The sequence below is a fragment of the Heterocephalus glaber genome, unplaced genomic scaffold, assembly GCF_053883595.1.
Source record: "Heterocephalus glaber isolate CG9 unplaced genomic scaffold, H.glaber_assembly_v1.0 deba00001550, whole genome shotgun sequence".
Taxonomy (NCBI): Eukaryota; Metazoa; Chordata; class Mammalia; order Rodentia; family Bathyergidae; genus Heterocephalus; species Heterocephalus glaber.
The window spans coordinates 25,250,384-25,275,301 of record NW_028258343.1 but is presented as its reverse complement, the minus strand read 5'-3'; the positions used below and the strand labels follow the sequence as shown (position 1 = coordinate 25,275,301).

Genomic DNA, 24,918 nt, shown 5'->3' with positions numbered 1-24,918 from the left:
TGTGGCTTCAGTGATAATCCACATACCAGTGCTAATAATCCACATCTTCAGACAAGAACCCTCCCAGAGGTGCTGATCCCAAAGCAAACTTCCTGTTGGACTGCTCCATTCAGTGACCCATCATCCTACCCCGCACCTCCTACCCTCTTGCATGATGTATTTTATGAGTATCCATTCATCTGATCAAAGTGTCCCCTGGCTTCTTCCTCACTGAACTGTGTCTACAGGGCTGCTCTCACTTTGTGTCTCTCCCAGTTTGTCCCCTTCTTTCTCACCTCTCTGCCTGTCACCTGTCTCCTGCTTTACTATTTCCTATTGAATTTCTTTAGTAGCCTCCTGCAGATGTGCCCTTAAGCCATCACACACAGTGCTCACACGGAGGTCTTTCCACAATGCAAGCTGACCGTGTTAAGGACCTACTAAACGTCGTCGTTGGCTTGTTGTGGCCTTCTGGGTGAACACCTGGTTCCTGGCAGGTGAAGGAGGTCCCTTGTATTTGGGCTCCTGGAACTCCTGCCCAGCTTTCCTACCTGCTGCCTTTCATGCCTCCGTCATCTGCATCTCCTAGCAGACTCCCTTTAGTCACAGCCCTCAGTAGCTCCGGCTCCAGGCTCCCCTGCCTCTGCCCGTCCCCTGGCTCATCTTTGAGACCAAGATGTTTTTCATTCTGCCACCACCACCACTCACTGGGCTGCTGCTCATTTCCTGAGATTCCCCACACCCTGCTCTAGCATGGCAGTGATACTGATCTGCCATCCCTGTTAGGTGGGATGAAATGAGTGCCCAGCCTGTGTCAGGCATTGGCTTTAACAGGTTATTTCACTTACCTTTCACAGGAACCCAGGATGAGGAACCACTTAGCCACAGATATTGAATAACCCGTTGGTGGTCACAGATCTAGTGAGTGGTAGGCCTGCAATAAATCACAGATGCCAGGTTCCAAAGCACTTTGCTGCCTTCCCAGTGTTACACAGACTCACTTTGGAAGAGCACTTTTCGCCATGGTTTGGGTCTGGAGTATGCTCCAAAGGTCCATGTGTTAAGGGTTTGGCTCCAGCCAGCGGTGTCACTGGGAGGAAGGGCCGGCGGGCAGTGTGCAGGGCATTAGCTCTGTGCCTCCCAGAGCTGAGACCCTTGGCCACTTCTCTCTTGCTTTCACTTCTTGCCCATGAGGAGATGGCTTTGACCACCACGCACTCCCAGTCATGACTGCTTCCTCGCCATAGACCCCAAAGCAACGAGGCCAAATACTCATGGATCGGGACCTCCAGAACTGTGAGCCAAGATGAACCTTGGTCTTTATAAGTTGATTATCTCAGTATTGTTCCAAGAGCAGAAAGTTCACACACTTCTGTATGCCCAGAATCTAACACAGTGCCAGTAACTCTTCTAACTTATTCTTAGAATTTGCCCAAATTCTACTCTGTATTTATTTGTAGCTAAATACTTATACAACATTGATCCTCTTCAATCATTCTAATATCCTGGCTCACCCATTGGCCAGGCATTTTAATTACAGGACAATATGATACACAAATGTTCTGCTTCCTGAATTCAAAAGAGTCACAAAGTTGAAGTACCTCAGAGCTAGAACGGTTGCGCAAGTTCAGAAGGAAGAGGGAGTCTCCTAGGGCAAAATAACCCATCTCATCATCAGCTGTGTAGCCCAGGGCGCTGATGTCTCTTTCTGCCAAAAATGTCCACACAACTTGATTTTGGTCCATATCTAACAGCACTATCTCATTGTGAAAGAAAGACATGAGGTAAGGAAATGAGTTGATTTCTGCAAATGAAAAGAAAATAATACACATGAACAAACTAGCTTTAGGTTAGCAACGTCTCTTGAGTCAACATCAAGTGGTTTTGAAATCCACTGGCACCTTGGGGTCCAACTCTTTTAGCCCTGGTGAAGCTCTCAGCCTTCTCATCCTGGGTTTGTTTAACATATTTTGGTGATGAGGAAAACTGATTATTTTATTTGACTTTAACTTCAGCTCAGAGTTGAAATTAGAATCCCTAAAGATACCATTCAAAAGATGCTTTTAAGGTTTTATTAGCACAGATTTTTGAACAACAAATACCTGATGCTTTAGACTTCACTATGTCAGAAAACGGCCCTGGGCCTTTGGATGTGTAGACTCGAACCTAAAGCAAAGAAAAGGAAACAATGGGAGAAAAATGCATTCATCAGTATTCTCAGGGCAATAAGTTCCGGAACTGAGAAATTATTAAGTGTCTTGTTTCACATGCCTGATACATGTTATTAATAGTTTCAAATACTTGTTTACTAGCTACATATAGCAATAACTAAGGGGGAAATACTGTCCCATATGCATGATGTTGGGGCTTTTGGTCTAGAAAAGTTCTGAGGAGGCACAGATTTCTATTGAATAACAACAACAACAACAAAATCTCTAAAATATTCTGGGGATTTAATGTGGAAAACAGGTGATGATGAGTGGATTGATTGATTTGATGGTGATAACTGTTACACAATGTACACAGATATCAATCATTGCCATCTACATCTCAATTATATACAATCTGTCCTTGTCAAGTAAATATGTTAAAATAAACAGATTAAGGCTACATAGAACATTTGAAAGAAATGAAACTGAACAAAATTATAGTAAACTTCCACTTACATTGAAATCAACAACCAAAAACGTCAAATAAATAAATTTATCATATTTTAAAAGATATTTATAAAAAGAAAATAGTAAACTTCACATTCAAAATGATTATACATTCAAACTATTTGCACATGCATTGCTTCTTTTGATCCTCACAACTACTAACTATGAGTAGGAGTAGAAACTGGTCCAGAATTATAATTAAAGTAAGGAAGTTGTCTACAATGACACATAGAAACACATCTCCTGAGGTGTGTGTATTTTCTTTCACGGTACATGTCACATCCTAACAGGAAAGTTTTCTAAATTAAATAAATTTTATTATGTAATAAATCATTTTCTTTCCCTAGTCTTGCATATGTATTATAGCCAGCAAAGAAAATTTACATACAGAGTGATGGCCTCAAAATATAGAGCTTCAAATGCTCTCTCAACAAACCAGTGGGTAATGTTTGTTATACTTTTGGAATTAAATGCATTTTGTGATATCCTATTTATTAATATTTGTGTATGATTTACAAATGCATTTTATGATATCATATATATTAATATTTGTGTATGATTCACAATGGTGCATATGTATACCAAACAATCTTCAATTTTGAATAGGACCATGTTAAATGAAATATACGCAATCATCCATATTATATTGCATGGGTCTATGGTGACTCAAATCTGAAACATACATATAGACAGATACACTTAAGAGCAGTCACTATTTTTAACAAATAGGAATGTGTATTATCTTTAACTTCTATGAACAACCTTTTTGACTGGAATATGTAGACATAATAGATTATCAAGACCTTTATTGAAGAATTATTAGAATTTTACAAAAAGAAAAATGAAAACACATCCATAGGGAACTTAAATCTCCAAAACATTACTTTCCCCCAAATAAATGGAAAATGGCTGTAAATATACACAACACTATCTGCAGCATGGTACTTGATGAGAATATGAAAATCACCAAGCCCTCAATTATAAGAGGGGTGTTATTTTATGTGAAATTTAAAATATCAAAATGGAGTGTCAATCGATTTCTTTCTTGACTGCTATTCTTTCTGTCTGTCCTATCATTAACAGGTGAGATATCAATCATGCAGACTTCCGGTTTTTATTTGCATTGGAAGACCCAAGTCAGGGATCCAGTTGATTCAAGAGGTGTTGTGATATGGAGGGAAGAACTCTACAAGTTGGCCTATGGCACATCACTTCCTAGTCGTGCAGCTTGCTAACTGGCTGGTATACCCAGGGACCTGGGTTTTTCTTCACAGTATGAGGATCAAACAAGATAATGAGTATGAAAGTCCCAACGGTGTTGCGTGGCCTGTAATGATCTCATCGACAAATACTACTTTACTCCGAACCTGAAAAGTAGACTTAATGCAAGGGAGCTGTCGAGACATCCTTCAGCCACACTGTCTTTCCTTCCCTATGGTCTCTTGCTGCCCACTTGACCCCATGATTACAGTGAGCCCCAAACTATTGACAGAGTGGAAATTCTTAACCTAGTCCTTTATTAACTTTCTGTTGCACTATTAAGACTCCCTTACCCCAGTTTCCATTCATACCTGGAAGGCAACAATGTACCCAGGACTCATGGCCTCAAGTTGAAAAGATGTCACTGAGGAAGTGACATTGACAGCAATCCAGCCTTTGGATGTTCTGCTTGTGTCACTTTGGTTGGATATATGGTAGAAAATTTCAAATCTTGTCAACACTCCATTTTCATGCTTAGGTTTGTCCCACCTAAACTCTACCACAACTTCATTCTTGTGGAGGGATCTTTCACTCGGTAATACAAACATTCTGGGGTTTTCTGGTGTAGTTGGAACTGCAAATCAGAAGCAGAGATGGGGCTGAAAAGAACGTGAAGGCTGACTTTTACCACTCACAATCAGCATGTGGACATCTTATCAGTAAGTATTCTTCATTACAGTGTGGTGAGGTAAATTTCTCAGTCTTAAAGCTCTTCAAGAGAAAATATTCTATAGCTTTCTTTAGGAAATCATCGTGATAGTTCAGCAAATCTTAATAACTTTGAGTTCATCCCAAACCCCTTCTACTACTGCTCATACACATCTTTCTTATCTGTGCCCAGTGTAGATAGGTGGTAGCAGGTGCTCCACTCGAAGTACAGCATTCACTCTCATCCCCATACAGTGATGGCTGGAGGGGGAAGTCAGTCATCAGAAGGAGAAGAAGTAACCCTAACCAGCCTTTAGCCAGTTCTGGGTATAAAATGCAGCATACCAGGAATCCACCCTAAGCCTCTAGGAGCAGGAGTTGTGGAAAAGCGTGATGGCCTCTCAAGGATAGGTCTGGAGGTCCCAGTTACGCCAGGACCAAACTAGGCGGTGCAATCTCTCAGTCCTTTAGCCAAGAGAACCTCCGGTGCCTAGTTTCCAAGGCACTGGATCCCAGATGACCCTCTTCTTTCTTAGACTCCTCCACAAGGGCTCCACCCCTTCCCATCCCAATTACATTGCTTCTTAGTGCTCATCACTCACACATTACACAACCCCAGGCCTTCTCATACTCTGCTTACGTGGGATGCTTATGCTCGCTCCATCCCACAGAACCAGGAAACGTTTCTGCTCCCATATCCATCTAAGCCATCTCCTCTCCTAAACACCCAGAAGCAGCTTGACATAAGTGGGTGTTCTGAGTGGCAGCTACTCACTATGAGCCATTGCTGTCTGGCTATCAGTGTTTTATCCCTGTGATGTGTGTGCATTATATCCATGATGTTTTATGAGATCCATCAGAGAGAGCAACTTTTCTTATGCCCTATTAAATTCTCCCAGATCTAGCATAGGACTGGCACACAGTAAGTGCTTAATAAACAGTCAATTTGAACATTTTCTTGCTTTATTGTAAATATCTTTTTTTTTTTTTTTGGTACTGGGGATTGAATTCAGGACCTTGCGTTTGTGAGGCAAGCGGCGGAACCACTGAGCTAAATCCCTGGCCCTATTGTAAATATCTTGAAGGTTAGGGCCAATCCTGTCATCCTTCCTTGTAGCCTCCGGGCCCTAGGTGGACCCCCTGGTAGATGCATTAAATCCATTTCCAAAGAACAGTACCACAAAGCTGATAGCCTAAGAGACCTCAGAGAGAGGACACCTAGACCCAAACGCAACCTGCTTCAGAGCATGCTCAGGTTCTTCTAGTTTGCTGCTATGAGACTCAGGGGTAAATATTGTTGAATGAATCAAATAAAAAAAAGAAAAAAGAATGGTGGATAAATGTTCATGTTTAATGAGCCCTCACTGCCTGCCAAGTCCTGTGTTAGGAAATTTATGTATGTTTAATTAATATAAAGCTATAATTTGCTCTCATTTGTGATGAGAGATTCAATGAAGCTATAGTGAAAATTCTGGATTAGGGCCTTACCACTTAGTAGTTATTTCTCATGGGCAACTACAGGTCATCCATTCGTCATTTGCATAATCAAGATTGACACATGTTCTATGTACCTGATAGCTAGATCAAACAAAATGATATTTTTGAAATATAGTAAGTGTGTAGTAGACATTTAGTATATGTGCTGCCGAAGCGAGCACTGTAGTAGACATTTAAAAAGAGTGATATATATATATATATATATCAAAAGTGACTTACACATGTGAAAATATGGTTACACATGTAAAACATAGTTAGTAAGGATAGTGTGTGTGGTTACTAAACATACACATGTTAAAGTATGGTTGGTATGACATACATTAAAAATATGGTTAGAAAAACACCAGTGAGTGCACGGATCTGTTGCCAGTACATGTGAGAACTTTTTAAAACAGATTTCCAAGAAACATAAAATATAAATTCATAAAACATAAAACAGCAGTTATTCATCCACAGAACATTCCAAATTACCATCTTTATGAGCACCTGTCTTCTGAGAAATTATTTCTACTCTCCAATACCCATTTCTTTACAAAAGGTTTTGCAAAGTACCTGAAACATGCTTATGCATCTTATTTGTCATTACAATTAAGTGAAACGACCTTTAAGAAATATTTGAAATTTTCTTCTTTTGGAATAAGTTATGCAGATTTATTTAATGATGTTCTTCTAATCTCCAAAAAAGTTATGGAAAGAGTAGTGAATCTAAGCACAACTACAAAATCGAAAATTATTTTAAATATAATTGACTAGTCATTCCAGATCATGGAAAGTAAGATTCTGCATCTTGTTATCTTAAAGAGAGAATTTTACCTCTGTACCTGTTTCAGGTGCTCGAAGTGATAGAGATGTTTTGGGGCCCTTTCCCCAGTAGGTGTAAGGAGTGACAGAAAGGTTAAATAAGGCATATGGCTCCAGCCCTTCCACAGTATATACAGGTAAAAGCTGTTTTTCACTAGCCAGGAACTAAAATACAAGCACAAAACATCATTTCCTTAGGGGAAGAATTATAACATTTTTCATTCCTGATTAACTAAAATCTCCAAGCTTTGCTTCATTTGTAAAGTCAATACTTGGAATTTTGGGAAGTGTGTCCAACATGGCACTTAGCACAAAGTGGTCAAGACAGGCTATAAACAAGTTAACAACCCTGACAACCGAAAGAACAGAAGTGAAGGGCTTGACTAAGCGAACAAGCCACACACACCGTGTGCAGGACTGGCACGGACAGCAGTCTGTCCAAAAGGAAGTGACCAGGACCCACACCACACCTTGGAGTGAGCACTGAATTCCACGCTGTAGAAAACCACGCCCCAGTCCACCTTGGGGGGAGTGCTCCACAGGACTTGAAAAGCTGAAGCATTTCCTTCCGTCCTAAATGAAGACTCCGGAACAGAATCCAGGATAACCTTAGGGGTAGAGGAAAAGTTTCCTATGGGATGGGAGAAAGAAAGAGAGGGAAAGGGGATTTAGGACCACTGATTATCACAGAATCATGGGTGAGCAATAGAAATTACTAGTAATTAGAACTAAAAGTTTTCCCTTCCTTCAATATATCTTGAAAATCACCTTTTCTGACTTTTTCAGGCTTTAAATTTGAGCTAAGATTAAACTGACTACAAACAAGCCAACAAAACTACTAATACCTTTTTCCTCTTACGACATCATTCTGAAGGAAGAAAATCCCAACTTGCATGTGTATTTAATAGAAGGTGAGGGGGAGAGGGAGTAGGCAATGAAGCACTGTACCGGGCAGAGGCTTGAGGGACGTCTGAATGATTGTGAAATGACTAAATCTGGCCGCTTCTGACACAGACACACTGGTTCTCTGCCCTATTTCCTGAGCTGTGATCATCCTGAAGCCGTTGATCCAGAACAGCCTGCCACTGTAGTACATCAGAGCATTCTGGGAAATTTCAGAAGTACTCCAGGCCGCAAACTCCGTGATGCTGATGTCCACGGTGCTGCAGAAACACAACCCCAGTGAGTGCATCCCCCTGTCACCAGGACCTGTGAGAATGCCTGTGAAAACTGTCTGTGGAAATGGGAGTGGGAACAAAAAGAAAGAGAAAGTGCTTTGCAATGACAATTGTCAGCATTTTTAGTTCCATGTTAAATTTATTTTTTTACATTTTTCTTAAAGTATTAGATCTAAATCAAAATTTCTAGGAATTTTAAAATTAAGGTAATATTGTAATAGCAAGATTGTTTACTCAGATTGCAGCTTTAACAGTACTTGTGATTTGGGTAACATTCTACCTCAAAGCCACAACCTGAATTCTCACGACTTCATTAGCACAGAGACCACATCTTTGGTTTATTCCATGTGCTTTTACAACACTTGCATTAGTAGAAGAAAGACAGAGGCCAGGTACTCCCAGGAGTTAGAAATAAGGTTACCATGCAGAAATGAAACCAGAAAAACCCATATATATGGTGTAAACTTACCGTCTTCACAAAAGGCTCAAAGAGCGCTTATAGACGTGAAGCAAAAAGTCTTCCAGACCAACCAAGAACAACATAATAGCCGACAGGTGGAAGAGTGAGGACCCAGGCAGCGCAGCAATGGGAACACACATGTCCGGGGATTTGAAAAATGGAGGGCCCTGGAGGCCAGGGCTTCGCAGGAATTGTCCAGAATGGGCAGGAGCAAATTTTCCTGGGGTTGGCAGCCACAAACATTAGCACAGTTTGTCGTAAACTCTGACACTGTCCTGGGCAAGCATCCTCCTCGGCAACCCAACTGCACCCTGTCTACTGTCCCTCGCCTAGCCCAGTCCACAGCGCACCGAGAGGGTGGCCTACAGGCCCACGAGAGTCTGCCCATTCCTGAACAAGGCCGGGCCTCACTGGCATGCGAGAGTCTCAGGCGGGGAAGCCTGAGAAGCAGAATGGCACAGAGCCCCTGCTCATCCAATTGTTAAACATGGGATTTTAGGGAATTTAACCTCTCATTTAACCACCTACTAAATGTGGATGTAGCAATACCAGTTACTCTGCACGGGCATAAACTTGATCTCATTTCATCATAACTTTTTCGAGAAGTAAAAAGATGAATTTAAAAAAATTTTATGACCCCTGCCACCCCATGAGAAAAGGCAGACACCACACATGGAGGTGAGGGCTGCTCAGAAGGCACAGTGGGTACCGGTCTCTCCTCCCTGCCTGCGTTCCTGCCCTTGGGCAGTCGCCCTGCCATCACCATTCTCCCAGCCTGCCTGCTCCTTCACGTTAGCCCTCCCTCGATTGTCTGTGGCTGCAACAATGTTTAGCATATAGGGTATTTTGTTTTTTGGTTTTTTGTACCAGGGATCGAACTTGGACCATGCGCTTGCGAGGCAGGCGGTGGAATCACTGAGCTAAATTCCCAGCCCCTGCAACAATGTTTAGTAGTCTGTTGCTTCATCAAAATGCTTCTTTTTCAGACTAGGGAATTCAAATAAACAGGTTATTGCTTAAACTGCTTTAGCATTTCTTTCTTCTCCATGAAAAGGAATTGTGTAATGATTTTTACTTTAAAAATTTGTTTGGCTGTTTCTAAAATTATGCCAGTTGCCTTGTACTCTATAAAAACTGTCCAGGGGCCAGGGATTTAGCTCAGTGGTTCTGCCACCTGCCTCGCAAGTGCAAGGTCCCGAGTTTGATCCCCAGTACCAAAGAAACAAATAAAAAAAACTGTCCAGTGATTCTCCATGTTTTAGAGTGATGATTTGGTTGTTTCAAATGGTTTCTAGAAATCATTTTATAGATTTGATTGTGTTGGTATTCCCCTCTTTAGAAAAGCATATAGTATTTTAAATCAAAATGAGTAAGTTTTGTTTTGAGCATTTCACCAAAAAAATTGAAAATAAAGAAAACTAAGTCAGAGCACAGGAGCTGGCAGTTCTGAGTCTTGTGGGACATCAACTAGCCTCAGCAGGGTGGCTCCTCCGTCCTGCATCTACTAAGCCACTGCCTGTCTATCTCTGCTCGGCTGTGAAGCCTGCAGACTTATTCCACGCCCGATTTACGAGCTGCTGTTTCCACGACTCAGTGGAACTTCCCAGTTACCTTCTGAAGCACACAGAACCAAGCTGCAGATGGAAGGGCACTGGCCTGGCAGGACACACTGGCCTCAGCACCCGGCCCTGCTGACGCTGGCCCAGCTGCTGCCGAGCTCCCTGCCCACCCAGGAAGGTGTCGGTCAGCCACACCCCAGGCCAGGCTGGCTATCGCTTCAGCATTCCTACAAAGGGTCTCCCTGCAGGGCGGGCCCAATGCCTCTTAGAGTCCCCTAGTTTGCAGGATTGAGGCCTCTTAGAGTCCCCGGTACAAAGTGCTCCTTGTTTCCACTCAGAGGCTCCTCCCTCAAGTGCAAGTCTCCTGCACATCTGCTTAGCCCCCCAAATTCGTGATCTCCAGTGTTCTTTGCCTTCGGCTGGGGATTTAGCCAATCTTCTCACTTTCAAGAAGTCAGTACTCCAAACCCTTCAATTCTCAAAAACAGGTAAGGCTAGACGTGAACAAAAATTCATCCAGAAAATCATGGTGTTTGCACCAGAGCCCCTTCCATGAAGCATGAGGTACAACAGAGCTCAGTCGAGGTCACTCTAGCAAGAGGTGGTTTATTCTACACATGTTACAAGTGCAGTTCTGTGCTCATGATTAGGAATACAGTGGTACTAAGAGAGATGCACACGCTGCCTTCGTAGAGCACGCAGCCCTAATGAAAAGGCAGAGAATCAGCAAAGAACTGCATTATCATTATTATTATTATTATTTTGGTACTGGGAATCAAACTCGGGACCTTGTGCTTGCGAGGCAGGTGGCAGAACCACTGAGCTAAATCCCCAATCCAGAACTGCATTATTGAATGGACTCTAAAAGGAAAGTACATTCGACACTAAGAGAAACTCTGGCCTAGGAAGTAATGTTTGAGTGAGGCCATAAGTGAAGCTCTGCTGAGGCACTGTGAACTAACCAGGGACCCAGAATGGGGAGCAGTTCAAGTGCAGAAAACAGCAAGGATGTGTGCCGTGTTAGAGCAGTATGATCTGCTCTGGTGCGATGAAATACACCTGAACTTTCATGACAGTGCACTCATTTCAACTTCAAAGTCAGAAATGGTATACTGTTTGCAGTTTTTCTTTTTTTCTTTTTTTTGGTACTGGGATCGAACTCAGGACCTTGCGCTTGTGAGGCAAGTGTGGTGGCTCTGAGCTACGTCCCCGGCCCTAGCCTTATTCTTTATAAATAAAGGAACTGGTTATGCAAAGGAGAAGGAAGAGCAATTTGAATGAGGGAGTCAATTTCAATACTCAGACACAGAACAGAGGAAGGACAGCAAACATTTTGGTTCCCACCTGACCATCCCACTAGTCAACCACATGACAGGCAGATGTCTGAGCATCTCTGACCTCAGTCTTTTTATCTATGAAATAAAATAACCTCAAAGTTGTCCCTCTAAATGCTGTGTTGTAATGAATTTATCTTATGCTTTAATTTCATATCTGTAACTACTCTCTTGAAATTAAAACTATTGACTGTTTAAGCTAACAATAAGTTTTAAAGATTTTTACAGTAGGAGTAAAATATCTGACAACAATAACACAAAGAGTAGGGGTAACAATATGGCCATGGAGATGGTGAGGCTCCATAAGCTGAAGTGACAAACTCCAACCCAATCAAACTGAACAGGTCGAAGTGGTAAACAAGACTCCTTAATAAATCCAAGAACACATCATTGGAAAGCAGAACCTAACTAAACAGATCTTCATGCAAACAACAAATTCTCTTTGCTCTATTTGACCTTAATCCTCAGGGTGTGCGCACGCATGCGCGCGCACACACACACACACAAAGAACATGAAAAGACAAGGAAACAGAATGCCTCCAAAGACTCCTGATGCTCCCTAAGCACATCCAAGGGGCACCAAAGGAAAAGAAATCAAACACCAGATGGCTCAGCTGTGCAAGACAATTAAAGAGGAAGCAAAGAACCCGGAAAGCTCAAAGATGATATAAACAAAAAGACAGAGAAACTACCAAGCAAACTGACCAGTGTGGTGTGGGAAAAACAAATAAAAAATTGGAAGAGTTGTCCAAAATGGTTCAAAACACGAATGACAAATTTACCAAAGAAAGACTCCATGTTACCAAACAGAAATCCTAAGGATAAAGAATTCTAATAAATTTGTAAACAGTATAAAAGACCAATGGAAGACAGGATTTCAGAAATCAAGGACAAAATGGAATGATATGATGATACAGTGAGAGAAACCTAAAAACAACAGGAGAGCAAGAGAAATTCAACTAACAGCTGGTCGATGACCCTAAGAAGAATCACCTAAGGTTGACTGGAGCTAGGGGGAAGTTAGAGGACAGCATACATGGAATAAAATCTGTTCACAGAAATCATAGCAGAAAACTTTCCAAGTGTGAAAAAAGAACTCAATATACAGGTAAGTGAGGCTTACAGAATACCAAATAACTATGATGAAAACAGAAGCTCCCCAGGACACATCATAGTCAAAATCCCAGAAGTCCAACAGAAAGACAAAAGTGGTCAGAGAAAAGCAGCACTTTCTTTTTTTTTTTTTTTTGTATTAAATTCTTTTATTGGTACATTGTAGGTATACAACACAATTACATTTCTCATTGGGAATTGTACCTTTACATGATGCATCTTGGTTCTTATTTTTTCCCCATTCCTAGCCCTCCCTTCACCCCCTCCACCCTTCCCTATTTACAAAGACTTTGTTTCCATTTTTTCCATTTCTCATCATTTTTTCCTTTCCCTTCTTTCCTTTCCCCTGTGCCTCCCACTACCCCTACCCCTTTGGACCTTTTCTTCCTATTTTACATTATTGATTATTCATTCTAATCATTGGTACATTTTAGGTATACACTATAATGACATTCATCATTGGAAATTTGCACCTTTACATAGTCTCTCTTGGTTCTTATTTTTCACCCTTGCCCAGCCCTCCCTTCAACCCCTCCATTCCTCCCTATTTACAAAGATTTTGTTCCTATTTTTCCATTTTCTCATATTAATCCCATTCCCTTCTATCCTTTCCCTTAGCCCTCCCACTTCCTTCCCCTTTGCCCCTTTTCTTCCTATTTCACATGATCTATTATACATTTAGTCCTTATTTACACTTTCAGTTTCTCACACCAGAGAAACTATTCAGTATTTACACATCTGTGTCCTATTTATTTCACTTAAGAGTATTGCCTCAATGTGCATCCACTTAGCTATAAATGTCTCTAATTTCTCATTTTTTTATCGCGGAGTAGTACTCCATTTTATTAAAAAACCCACATTTTCTTTATCCAGTCTCCAGTTGATGGGCATTTGGGCTGTTTCCAAGTTTTAGCTATTACAAACTGCGCTGCTGTGAACATGGGGGCACATATATCACTGTGGTAGGATTCTTTTAATTCTTTGGGGAAGATCCCCAGCAGTGGAATAGCGGGGTCAAATGGGACTTCCAGTCCTAGTTCTTTGAGGTATCTCCATACTGATTTCCACAGTGCTTGCACCAGTCTGCACTCCCACCAGCAGTGGAGCAGGGTTTCTCTTTCCCCACAGCCCCGCCAGCATTTGTTATTGGTTGATTTCATGATAGCAGCCATTCTTTCTGGGGTGAAGTGGAATCTCAGCGTTGTTTTCATTTGCATCTCTCGAATGACCAGTGACGTTGAACATTTTTTCATGTACTTATTTGCTATTTCTACTTCTTTGTCTCAGAAATGTCTGTTCATTTCAGATGCCCATTTTTGGATTGGGTCTTTAAATTTGGGAGGTCTGGTCTTTTTAAGTTCTTTATAGATTCGAGATAGTAGACCTTTGTCTGAGGAAGAGCAGGTGAAGATTTTTTCCCACATTGTGGATTGTCTCTTCACACTGCTGGTGGTTTCTCTTACTGTGCAGAAGCTTTTTAATAAGAAGAGATCCCATTTGTTGATTGTTTGTGCTAGTTCATGGGCAACTGAGGTTTTGTTCATAAAATCTTTTCCTACACCAATGTCTTCAAGGGTTCTACCTAACCTCTGTTCCAACTGGTTCAGAGTTTCTATTTTAATATTTAGATCTTTAATCCATTTTGATTTTAGTTTAGTGCATGGTGAGAGATACAGGTCTAGTTTTAATCTTTGGCAAGTTGAAGCCCAATTTTTCCAGCACCATTTATTAAAGAGGCTATCTTTCCTCCAGGGAGGGTGTTTGGCTCCTTTATCGAAGATGAGATGGCTGAGTGTGTCTGGCATTGTTTCTGCATCTTCTAATCTGTTCCACTGGTCCTCAAGTCTGTTTCTTTGCCAGTACCATGGTGTTTTTATCACAGTAGCTTTGTAGTAGAGTTGCAGGTTGGGGATTGTGATACCCCCTGCCATGTCTCTGTTCCCTAGAATTGCTTTTGCTATTCTGTGTCTCTTCTTGTTCCAAATGAATTTTTGGATTGTTTTCTCGAGGTCTGTGAAGTATGCTGCTGGGATCTCAATTGGAATTGCATTAAATCTATATAGCAGTTTTGGAAGTATGGCCATTTTCACTATATCAATCCTTCCTACCCAGGGGCAGGAGATGTCTGTCCATTTTCTGATATCTTCTTCAATTTCTCTTTTCAGAGTGCCATAGTTTTCAGAGAAGAGGTCTTTGATTTCTTTCGTTAGGATGATTCCTAGGTATTTCAGTTTTTTGGATGCTATTGTGAAAGGAATTATTTGCCCTATTTCTCTCTCAGTGAGTCTGTCATTCGTGTGGAGGAAAGCTATTGATTTTTGTGAAGCACCACTTTCTTAACAAGCAGAAAATCCATCTGCATATTTTCTGGATTCTTGAATCAGATTCTCCACTGTCCCACTTCGATGCCCATCACAGCACTGATCATATTCCACTGTAATCGGGTGTTTACAAACCCATCTTCCTCACAAGCACAACTGCGACAGTGTGTAAGTTATGAGTATCTATCAAAAGAACAAATGAATCTCATGCATTGTAATTTATAACTGAGAGGCAAGGGCCTTTGAGAGATACGTCTCACCTCTGTCCTCAGAGAACAGCCATGTACAGGTGAATACACTGACTGTCCTGAACCAACCAATACAAGAGCCCATCACTGAGGTCCAGAGTGAGAGCAATAACCTAAAATGAAAATAAAAGAAGGACATGAACTAAAAGCATGTTTGCAGCATACCTTTGTGAACAGGTCATACTTCACATATTTTTTTTAACATCCTCTTTGGAATAATAAACTCAATGATTTTTACTTTTTGCTGAATGTAAAAATTACGTGATTTTGTCTATTACCATGTTATTTGGATATAAATAGTGATTTCCTAAAATTCTCCAAAAGAGTATCTGTATTCACTGTACATATTCAGTTCCAGCAGTTATCAAAGTATGATTCTTGGACCACCAGCAGCAGCAGCTAGAAACTTGGTACAAATGCAATTTCTGAAACACATCTCAACCTGCTTGGTCTGAAACTGAGCCAATGGCAACCCTCATTTAAAACTAAGCATAGAGGGCTGAGGATTTAGCTCAGTGGTTCTGCCGCCTGCCTTGCAAGCTCAAGGACCCGAGTTTGATCCCCATACCAAAGAAAAAAACCCAAAAAACCTAACCATAGAATTGGACATTTTAGCAACTTGACCCAACAAATTTTATTACTGTTAAGGCCAGTTGTTCTCAGACATGGCTGTACAATAGAAACATCTGTGGAGCTTGTTCATGAAATCTCAGTTCCCCAGTTGCAACCTATGAAACTGTGGTCTCTGGGGATCTAGTCCAGGCTCCAGTCTGCTTCAGAACCACCTGAGTCATTCCAGGGTGCCATTACGTTTGAGAATCAAAGGTTTATACCATTTTAAATTGTATTTGCTTGGGGCCTGAGATATAGCTCACACCCACCTGGCAAGTACAAGGTCCTGAGTTCGATCCCCAATACAAGGGAGAAAAAAAAATTAATTGTAGGAGGTCCTGAGTCACGCGGAAGATGCCGAATCAGCCCGCTGCAGACAGGCAGGTCTGTGCACACCCTACCGAGGTCCTGAGTCACGCGGAAGACACTGAATCACCCCACTGCAGACAGGCAGCCACCTGATTCCACATTACCAAGGCGCAGAGGACACCAGACCACCAGACCAAGGTACTGAGTCCCACTGTTCCCGGCCCAGAAGTAGGGGCTTCTGAGCCGTCGTCCCACTGCCCCTGGTCCAGAGGAAGGGGCTTCCCGGTCACCATCTCTCCCGCTGCTCCCAGCCCAGAGGAAAGGGCTTTTGGGCCACCTTCTGTCCCGCTGCTCCTGGCCCAGAGGAAGGGGTTTACCGGCCACCATCCCTCTGGCTGTCCCCACCCCACAGGAAAGGGCTTTTGGGTCACCATCCCTACCGCTGCTCCCGGCCCCTGTCCCACCTCACCCAGCTCAGAGGAGGTAATCCGTGCAGGCGCCAGCATCCTCCCACCCCAGTTGAAATGAGAAAACACATAAATAAGTCTCAAAACCAGACTTCCAGATCACCTACAGCAACCCCAAAGGGTAATGAGATGGAACACTCTGATACTCAACCACCTGGACCCACTGAACTGGCAACAAAAGGGGATCTGGAAAAAATGAAATCAGAAATAATTTCTCAGATAACAGGAGAAATTGTGCCCTTAGTGCAAGACATGATTAATAAATCTAGAGAGGAGCTGAGGAACATGATGGAATCCCAACATAAGAAACAAATGGAATCCATAAAACAGATGCAAATAGATTTCAAGGACATGAAAAACTCCACTGAAAGTCTACACAGCAGAATGAGCCAGTGTGAGGACAGAATTTCAGATATAGAAGATAAGATTGCAATTAGTGACCAGGAAAAGAAAAATTGCTTCAAAATTATAAGGGAACATGAGAAATCAATCCAGCAGCTGCTAGATGATGCAAAAAAGAATAACGTAAGACTGATTGGGCTCAATGAAGAAACAGGAGAGAGTGCAGATGACATAAAAAATCTCTTCACAGAAATAATGGCAGAAAACTTCCCAAGCAGGGGAAAAGAGCTTGACATACAGATAAGTGAGGCATATAGGACTCCAAATAGCCTTGATCAAAAAAACTACACACAGGCATATAATTGTTAAGATTTCAGAAACACAACAGAAGAACAAAGTTCTCCAAGCAGTCAGAGAAAAGAAACAAATCACATACAAAGGAAAGCCCATCAGAATCACAGCAGACTTCTCAACACAAACCATCAAGGCAACAAGAGCTTGGAGTGACATATTCCAAGCCCTAAAAGAAAACAGCCTCCAACCCAGATTGATATACCCTGCAAAACTATCTTTCAAAATGGATGGAGAAATAAGATACTTTCATGACAAAGAGCACCTTAGGAACTTCGTGAATACCAAACCAGCATTCCAAAGAATTTTATACAATAGCCTAGGAACAGATGTTGAGAATCACAACCCCAGGAAGCAAAGCAGAATGAACCCATCTGGCATGACAAGAAATTAAACGTAAAGGGGGAGAACCCAACAAAAAGAAAAAGTCATGGCAATGACAAGTCAATATGTTTCAGTTATAACCATCAACGTTAATGGTCTCAATTCACCAATCAAAAGAAATAGACTGGCAGAATGGGTCAAGAAGCAAAATCCAACAATATGCTGCATATAAGAAACACGCTTAATTCAAAAGGAAACTCATAGACTGAAAGTTAGAGGGTGGAAAACAATACTGCATGCGACAGGAACCTGAAAAAAAGCAGGAGTAGCTATCCTCTTGGCAGATCAAGTAGATTTCAAACCAACACTAATTAAGAGAGATGAAGAAGGACACTACATCCTTGTAAAGGGAAGAATCCAAGAGGAAGAGATGACAATCATAAATATCTATGCACCAAACACTAGTGCACCCAACTATGTAAAACAAATACTAACGGACATGAAAAGCCATATATGCACTAACACAATAGTAGTGGGGGACCTCAACACCCCACTGTCACATATAGATAGATCAACTAGACTAAAAATAAGTACTGAAATACTAGAACTCAATCGAACTCTTGAACAAATGAACTTAACAGATGTTTACAGAGTCTTCCACCCCACAAAATCAGAATACACATTCTTCTCAGATGCACATGGGTCATTCTCCAAAATAGGCCACATACTCAAGCATAGAACATGTTTAAGTAAGTGCAAAGGAATTGAAGTTAACCCCTGTATATTATCAGACCATAGTGTGATGAAATTGGAGATCCATAGGAAAAGAAACTCAAAAAATTTCATAAACACGTGGAAATTGAACAACACACTTCTGAATAACCAATGGGTCACAGAGGAAATTAAAGAAGAAATCAGACAGTTCCTTCAATTAAATGACAATGACAATACAACATATCGGAATCTATGGGCCACAATGAAAGCAGTCTTATGAGGGAAATTCATAGCAGTGAATACGCACATTAGGAAAACAGAACAAGCCCAATTAAACAACCTGATGCTGAACCTCAAGCTTCTAGAAAAAGAAGAGCAAGACAACCCCAAAGCTCATACACGGGAAGAAATTATAAAGATCAGAGGAGAAATCAATGCAATGGAGACTAAGAGAATGATACAAAAAATCAATGAAGCCAAGAGTTGGTTCTTTGAAAGAATCAACAAAATTGATAAACCTTTAGTCAACCTTGTCAGAAAAAGGAAAGAAAAGGCCCAAATCCATGCAATTAGGAATGAACAGGGTGAAACTACAACAGACCCAGCAGAAATCCAGAGGATCATCAATACCTACTTCCAGAACCTATACGCCCAATAAGATGAACAACACAGAAGAAATGGACAGATTCCTAGATACATATGAATTACCAAAGTTGATCAAAGAAGACCTAAAAATTCTGAACAACCCAATATCAACCAATGAAATTGAAAATGTAATCAAAAACTTATCACCTAAGAAAAGCCCGGGCCCTGGTGGCTTCACTGGTGAACTCTAGAAGACATTTAGAGAGGAACTGCTGCCACTACTGGTTAAACTCTTCAATGAAATTGAAAGGGAAGCAATACTCCCAAATTCATTCCTGGAAGCAAGCATCACCTTGATCCTCAAAGCAGAGAAAGACCCAACTGAAAAAGAGAACTATAGGCCAATATCACTAATGAACATAGATGCAAAAATCCTTAATAAGATACTGGCAAACAGAATGCAGAAGATCATCAAGAAGATCATACACCCTGATCAAATGGGATTTATCCCAGGGATGCAGGGATGGTTCAATACATGCAAATCAATCAATGTAATACACTATATCAATAGAGCCAAGGACAAAAACCATATGATTATCTCCATAGACACAGAAAAAGCATTTGACAAAATCCAACATGCATTTATGATAAAAACCCTACAAAAAATTGGAATAGATGGTCTCTACCTCAAACTGATAGAACCCATCTATGAAAAACCAACAGCCAATATCATACTAAATGGTCAAAAACTGAAATCCTTCACACTAAAATCAGGAACAAGACAAGGATGTCCACTATCACCACTCTTGTTCAATATAGTTCTGGAAACATTAGCCATGGCAATTAGACAAGAGAAACAAATAAAAGGAATAAAGATAGGAAATGAAGAAGTCAAATTGTCATTATTTGCAGATGACATGATACTCTATATAGAAGACCCCAGGAACTCCACCAAAAGTCTTCTAGACTTAATAACCAAATTCAGTCAAGTAGCTGGTTACAAGGTCAACACACAAAAATCAATAGCTTTCCTCCACACGAATGACAGACTCACTGAGAGAGAAATAGGGCAAATAATTCCTTTCACAATAGCATCCAAAAAACTGAAATACCTAGGAATCATCCTAACGAAGGAAATCAAAGACTTCTTCTCTGAAAACTATGGCACTCTGAAAAGAGAGATTGAAGATGATATCAGAAAATGGACAGACATCTCCTGCCCCTGGGTAGGAAGGATTGATATAGTGAAAATGGCCATACTTCCAAAACTGCTATATAGATTTAATGCAATTCCAATTGAGATCCCAGCAGCATACTTCACAGACCTCGAGAAAACAATCCAAAAATTCATTTGGAACAAGAAGAGACACAGAATAGCAAAAGCAATTCTAGGGAACAGAGACATGGCAGGGGGTATCACAATCCCCAACCTGCAACTCTACTACAAAGCTACTGTGATAAAAACACCATGGTACTGGCAAAGAAACAGGCTTGAGGACCAGTGGAACAGATTAGAAGATGCAGAAACAATGCCAGACACACTCAGCCATCTCATCTTCGATAAAGGAGCCAAACACCCTCCCTGGAGGAAAGATAGCCTCTTTAATAAATGGTGCTGGAAAAATTGGGCTTCAACTTGCCAAAGATTAAAACTAGACCTGTATCTCTCACCATGCACTAAACTAAAATCAAAATGGATTAAAGATCTAAATATTAAAATAGAAACTCTGAACCAGTTGGAACAGAGGTTAGGTAGAACCCTTGAAGACATTGGTGTAGGAAAAGATTTTATGAACAAAACCTCAGTTGCCCATGAACTAGCACAAACAATCAACAAATGGGATCTCTTCTTATTAAAAAGCTTCTGCACAGTAAGAGAAACCACCAGCAGTGTGAAGAGACAACCCACAATGTGGGAAAAAATCTTCATGGGCTCTTCCTCAGACAAAGGTCTACTATCTCGAATCTATAAAGAACTTAAAAAGATCAGACCTCCCAAATTTAAAGACCCAATCCAAAAATGGGCATCTGAAATGAACAGACATTTCTGAGACAAAGAAGTAGAAATAGCAAATAAGTACATGAAAAAATGTTCAACATCACTGGTCATTCGAGAGATGCAAATGAAAACAATGCTGAGATTCCACTTCACCCCAGAAAGAATGGCTGCTATCATGAAATCAACCAATAACAAATGCTGGCGGGGCTGTGGGGAAAGAGGAACCCTGCTCCACTGCTGGTGGGAGTGTAGACTGGTGCAAGCACTGTGGAAATCAGTATGGAGATACCTCAAAGAACTAGGACTGGAAGTCCCATTTGACCCCGCTATTCCACTGCTGGAGATCTTCCCCAAAGAATTAAAAGAATCCTACCACAGTGATATATGTGCACCCATGTTCACAGCAGCACAATTTGTAATAGCTAAAACTTGGAAACAGCCCAAATGCCCATCAACTGAGACTGGATAAAGAAAATGTGGTTTTTTTATAAAATGGAGTACTATTCCACCATCAAAAATGAGAAATTAGAGACATTTATAGCTAAGTGGATGCACATTGAGGCAATACTCTTAAGTGAAATAAATAGGACACAGATGTGTAAATACCAAATAGTTTCTCTGGTGTGAGAAACTGAAAGTGTAAATAAGGACTAAATGTATAATAGGTCATGTGAAATAGGAAGAAAAGGGGCAAAGGGGAAGAAGTGGGAGGACTAAGGGAAAGGATAGAAAGGAATGGGATTAATATGAGAAAATGGAAAAATAGGAACAAAATCTTTGTAAATAGGGAGGAATGGAGGGGTTGAAGGGAGGGCTGGGCAAGGGTGAAAAATAAGAACCAAGAGAGACTATGTAAAGGTGCAAATTTCCAATGATGAATGTCATTATATTGTATACCTAAAATGTGGCAATAAAATAAAATTTTTAAAAAGAAAGAAAGAAAGAAGGCTTTAACCAGGGTCTCAAAAAAAAAAAAAAAGGAAAAGGGCCTTAAAATAATAAAAATTTAAGGGATACATTAGGTATAAAGAGGGCAAGTGGTTTATTTCATAATGTTTTTCTGCAATTTGTAAGTTTTCTGCAATGGCCTTATAATACTATTGTGATCCAAAAAAAAATAAGATTCAGAAATTTAGGTGGAAACCTGCAGAGGACCGTAATACTGATCGTGCCCCAGGCAGGCTGTGAGGAGCTAACCCCACAACTGGCTTGTTTTGAGAAGTGAGTCTGGCCGAAGCCTACGTGCTGAGGTCAGAGTAACTCGCACCCAAGTTCCATTGCCACAACTAAACCTTCAGACCAGGAGGGCAGTGTTCCAATTATAGTCATATATTTTGTCTATTCTGTTCCTACTTTGAGAAAGCTTTATCTTGTCCTTTATGAGCTTTGTTTACATTAATTTCCATAGAAACCACTTGCAGCTCGCCTTTAACCCAATTGATTGCCAATAAAAGCCAGTGCCTGGGACTGGCCAGTACCTTTGTCAGTTGCACCTGCTCGTCCTAGTGCTCCACTTTCTCTCCTAGGTCTGTCTCTCAGTGTATTTTTCTCAGGCCTACATCATATACTGGGCAGGTAGGGACTGGAACCTGACTGCAGGGGTCTCTGGTAGAAACCTACAGGGCAAGTAAATAGGTTAAAGAAAAAAAGATGTTACTTTTAGAAGTTAAGTAAGTAAAAGTAACATTTGTGTTGGAAATGTTGCTGTATAGGGTGTATTTTTAAGATCGAAGGACAATAATAAGAACTTTACACTGGGCATTTACCATATTATTGAAACAATTCCCACTACCTCAAATAAATTATCTCATTTAATTTTCATCACAACCCTAAAAAGTAAAATAATTGTTAATAGTCCCATTTTTCAGATAAGGAAACAGAATAGAAAAGTGGAAACGAATAGAAAAGTCAAGTAATTTGTGTCAGGAATACAGAGTACTTAGAATAATCAGTATCCAAAATTGATTTTAAAACATTTTTTAACACCTAATCCCTACCCAATAAGGAGCTCTAAAAAAATTCAATAAAAGTCATTCAGATTATAAAACATTAAGAAATTTAAAAGTTGTCAAGGCAGGGGATTTAGCTTAGTGGTTTCGCTGCCTGCTGTGCAAGCACAAGGACTGGAGTTCGATCCCCGGTACCAAAAAAAAAAAAAAAAGTTGTCAAATGCGGATGCATTTAAGCTAGAGTGAACTGTTAAAAACTGTCTGTATTTAGATTCATATAATTCATTATAACCTCCAAAGAAGGCTTAGAGACACGTTAGCTATACCAAGAGCCTACTGTATCAGTATTTCTTTGAGAATTCAAGCTCAACTACTAGCAATAAACACAGGCAGTGTCATCATAACTATAGAACACAACTATAGAATGTAACTCGATATTAGTATATGATCCATCTCATTTTAATTTGTCACCTTTTTCCCAGACAACCAAGGCTGTGCCTGGAGGACAAGAGCACTCTCTCCATTCAGCCTGGTGCTCTCAACTGAGTGGAGTGTGGTCCAGTAGAGGTATCCACCCACGGAGTCCACCGCCATGTCATTCACCAACAGCTTCACATGCGTGACCATGTCGCTGTGTCCCGTCAGCACAGACTGCCTTTGGATCTAAGGACATGACAGCATAGTCAGCTAGAACTTTTCAAATGACATCTCTACTTCCAAAGAGTTTACAGTAATCATTAGTGAACTGTTCCATTCATTCATTCAACCACAAGTATATATCAACATTGTGCTAGGCAGTGTGCCAAGCCTTGTAAACACAATGAAAACAGGCACAGCTCCCGCCTTCATGGAACTTACCTCCTTTTATCCCTAAAGGGAAAGGAAATAAATTTATTTTCAGTAAAATCGCTCAGTGTTCCTAACTGTATCTCCAGAAAATCAAGCACTCGTGGATGAAAGTGTTTGACCGGATTCCTGAAGAAGATGTGCTCCTGGAATGAGGGCCTCGCTCCCTGCTCCCATCTCATGCACCTCCTGCTTAGGCATCATCAGCATCACCCAGGACCTGCGCCATGCCAGGAAGTGCACTGTTTTAACTTAAGCCTTTAGGAATTTCTATTCTCTATTTTTTTTCCTCACAAGCAAACTGGGTTAAATGAAGTGAAGCAATTTGTCCTGGAGTTAACTTGCTCAATAAATAGAAACAGAGCAAATGCTAGAAGCTAGTTCATATATCTGCTCTTCTACCTCCTTCAAAACTAGTTTTAAACTAAACCATTTCAGGAAGCATTCCCTGAGTAGTGTCCTCAGCTTCACCTTACCTGTCATTTACACCACGAATCAGGCTGTGTCGTGCGGCTTTGCCTCTAAATACACTACTTTTTCTTATTATTGCTGTATCTCATCAAAGCAGCAGAAGTAATGGTTGCACAACACTGAATGTAGTAAAAGCCCCCAAATTCTACACAATAAAAGGTGAGTTTTATGGTATGCGAATTAGACACTGATAAAGCTTTAAGAACAGAGACACAGCTACTATGGACGTTTATCCCTCTATCCCTCCTCTCAAGACTCCCCACACATCGCTAGTAGATAAATGATGGCCAAACAGATCCGTGGGTGGACAGCAAGCAACCCTCATGAGGAAATGGCTGCAGCGTTGTATCTTCTGATGCGTCCAGCCAGTGTTCTCGCCCTTGGCCAGCACCTTGCTCCTTGGTGCATCACCACACAGGTCTGCTGGAGGCTCACATGTTGGCCCAGGAGCACCTTTTCTTCCCCAGAGGCTGGACTGGCCAGGCTCCCTGGCCCTCTGGCTTCCAGGAAGGTGCAGCCAAGGGAAGCCCTGGCAGGAGGAAGGGGTCAGGGTGCTTGTTCCCCGGGCTTGCTCGGGGCCAGACGGTGGACTTTGCCGGCATCTACAGTCCCAGTTCCTATCTCCAACTCTCCTACAGCTCAGGCCTCTGCAGGTCCTTTGCCTTCTCCCTTCCTTGTCTGTCCAGGGACTTCTGTTCTTCCAAACTTCTTATTCCAGCATGTGCTTTGCTGTCCCTGGCTCATCTTCCCCAGCCCTGCCCACACCTTTGGAAACAGCCTTTGAAATCTGTCGTCTTCTGCCAAGATCCTCAAGTGGGCATTTTAATGGATTTATTTTAAGATGTGAGTGAAATTATAGAACTAGTACACCCAGTAGTGATATACAATTTCACT

General features: G+C 41.1%; 1 protein-coding gene across 1 annotated transcript in view; it reads right to left on the bottom strand.

Annotated features, from left to right (window-relative positions):
• The window catches only part of Ros1 (ROS proto-oncogene 1, receptor tyrosine kinase), a 104,118-nt gene that overhangs the window by 44,017 nt on the left and 35,183 nt on the right, over positions 1 to 24,918 (bottom strand). Inside the window, 8 exon segments of the mRNA XM_087190217.1 lie at positions 1,581 to 1,783; positions 2,082 to 2,145; positions 4,208 to 4,470; positions 6,863 to 7,007; positions 7,313 to 7,473; positions 7,791 to 8,005; positions 15,068 to 15,168; positions 23,179 to 23,370. Coding sequence (XP_087046343.1) covers positions 1,581 to 1,783; positions 2,082 to 2,145; positions 4,208 to 4,470; positions 6,863 to 7,007; positions 7,313 to 7,473; positions 7,791 to 8,005; positions 15,068 to 15,168; positions 23,179 to 23,370 — 1,344 coding nt within the window.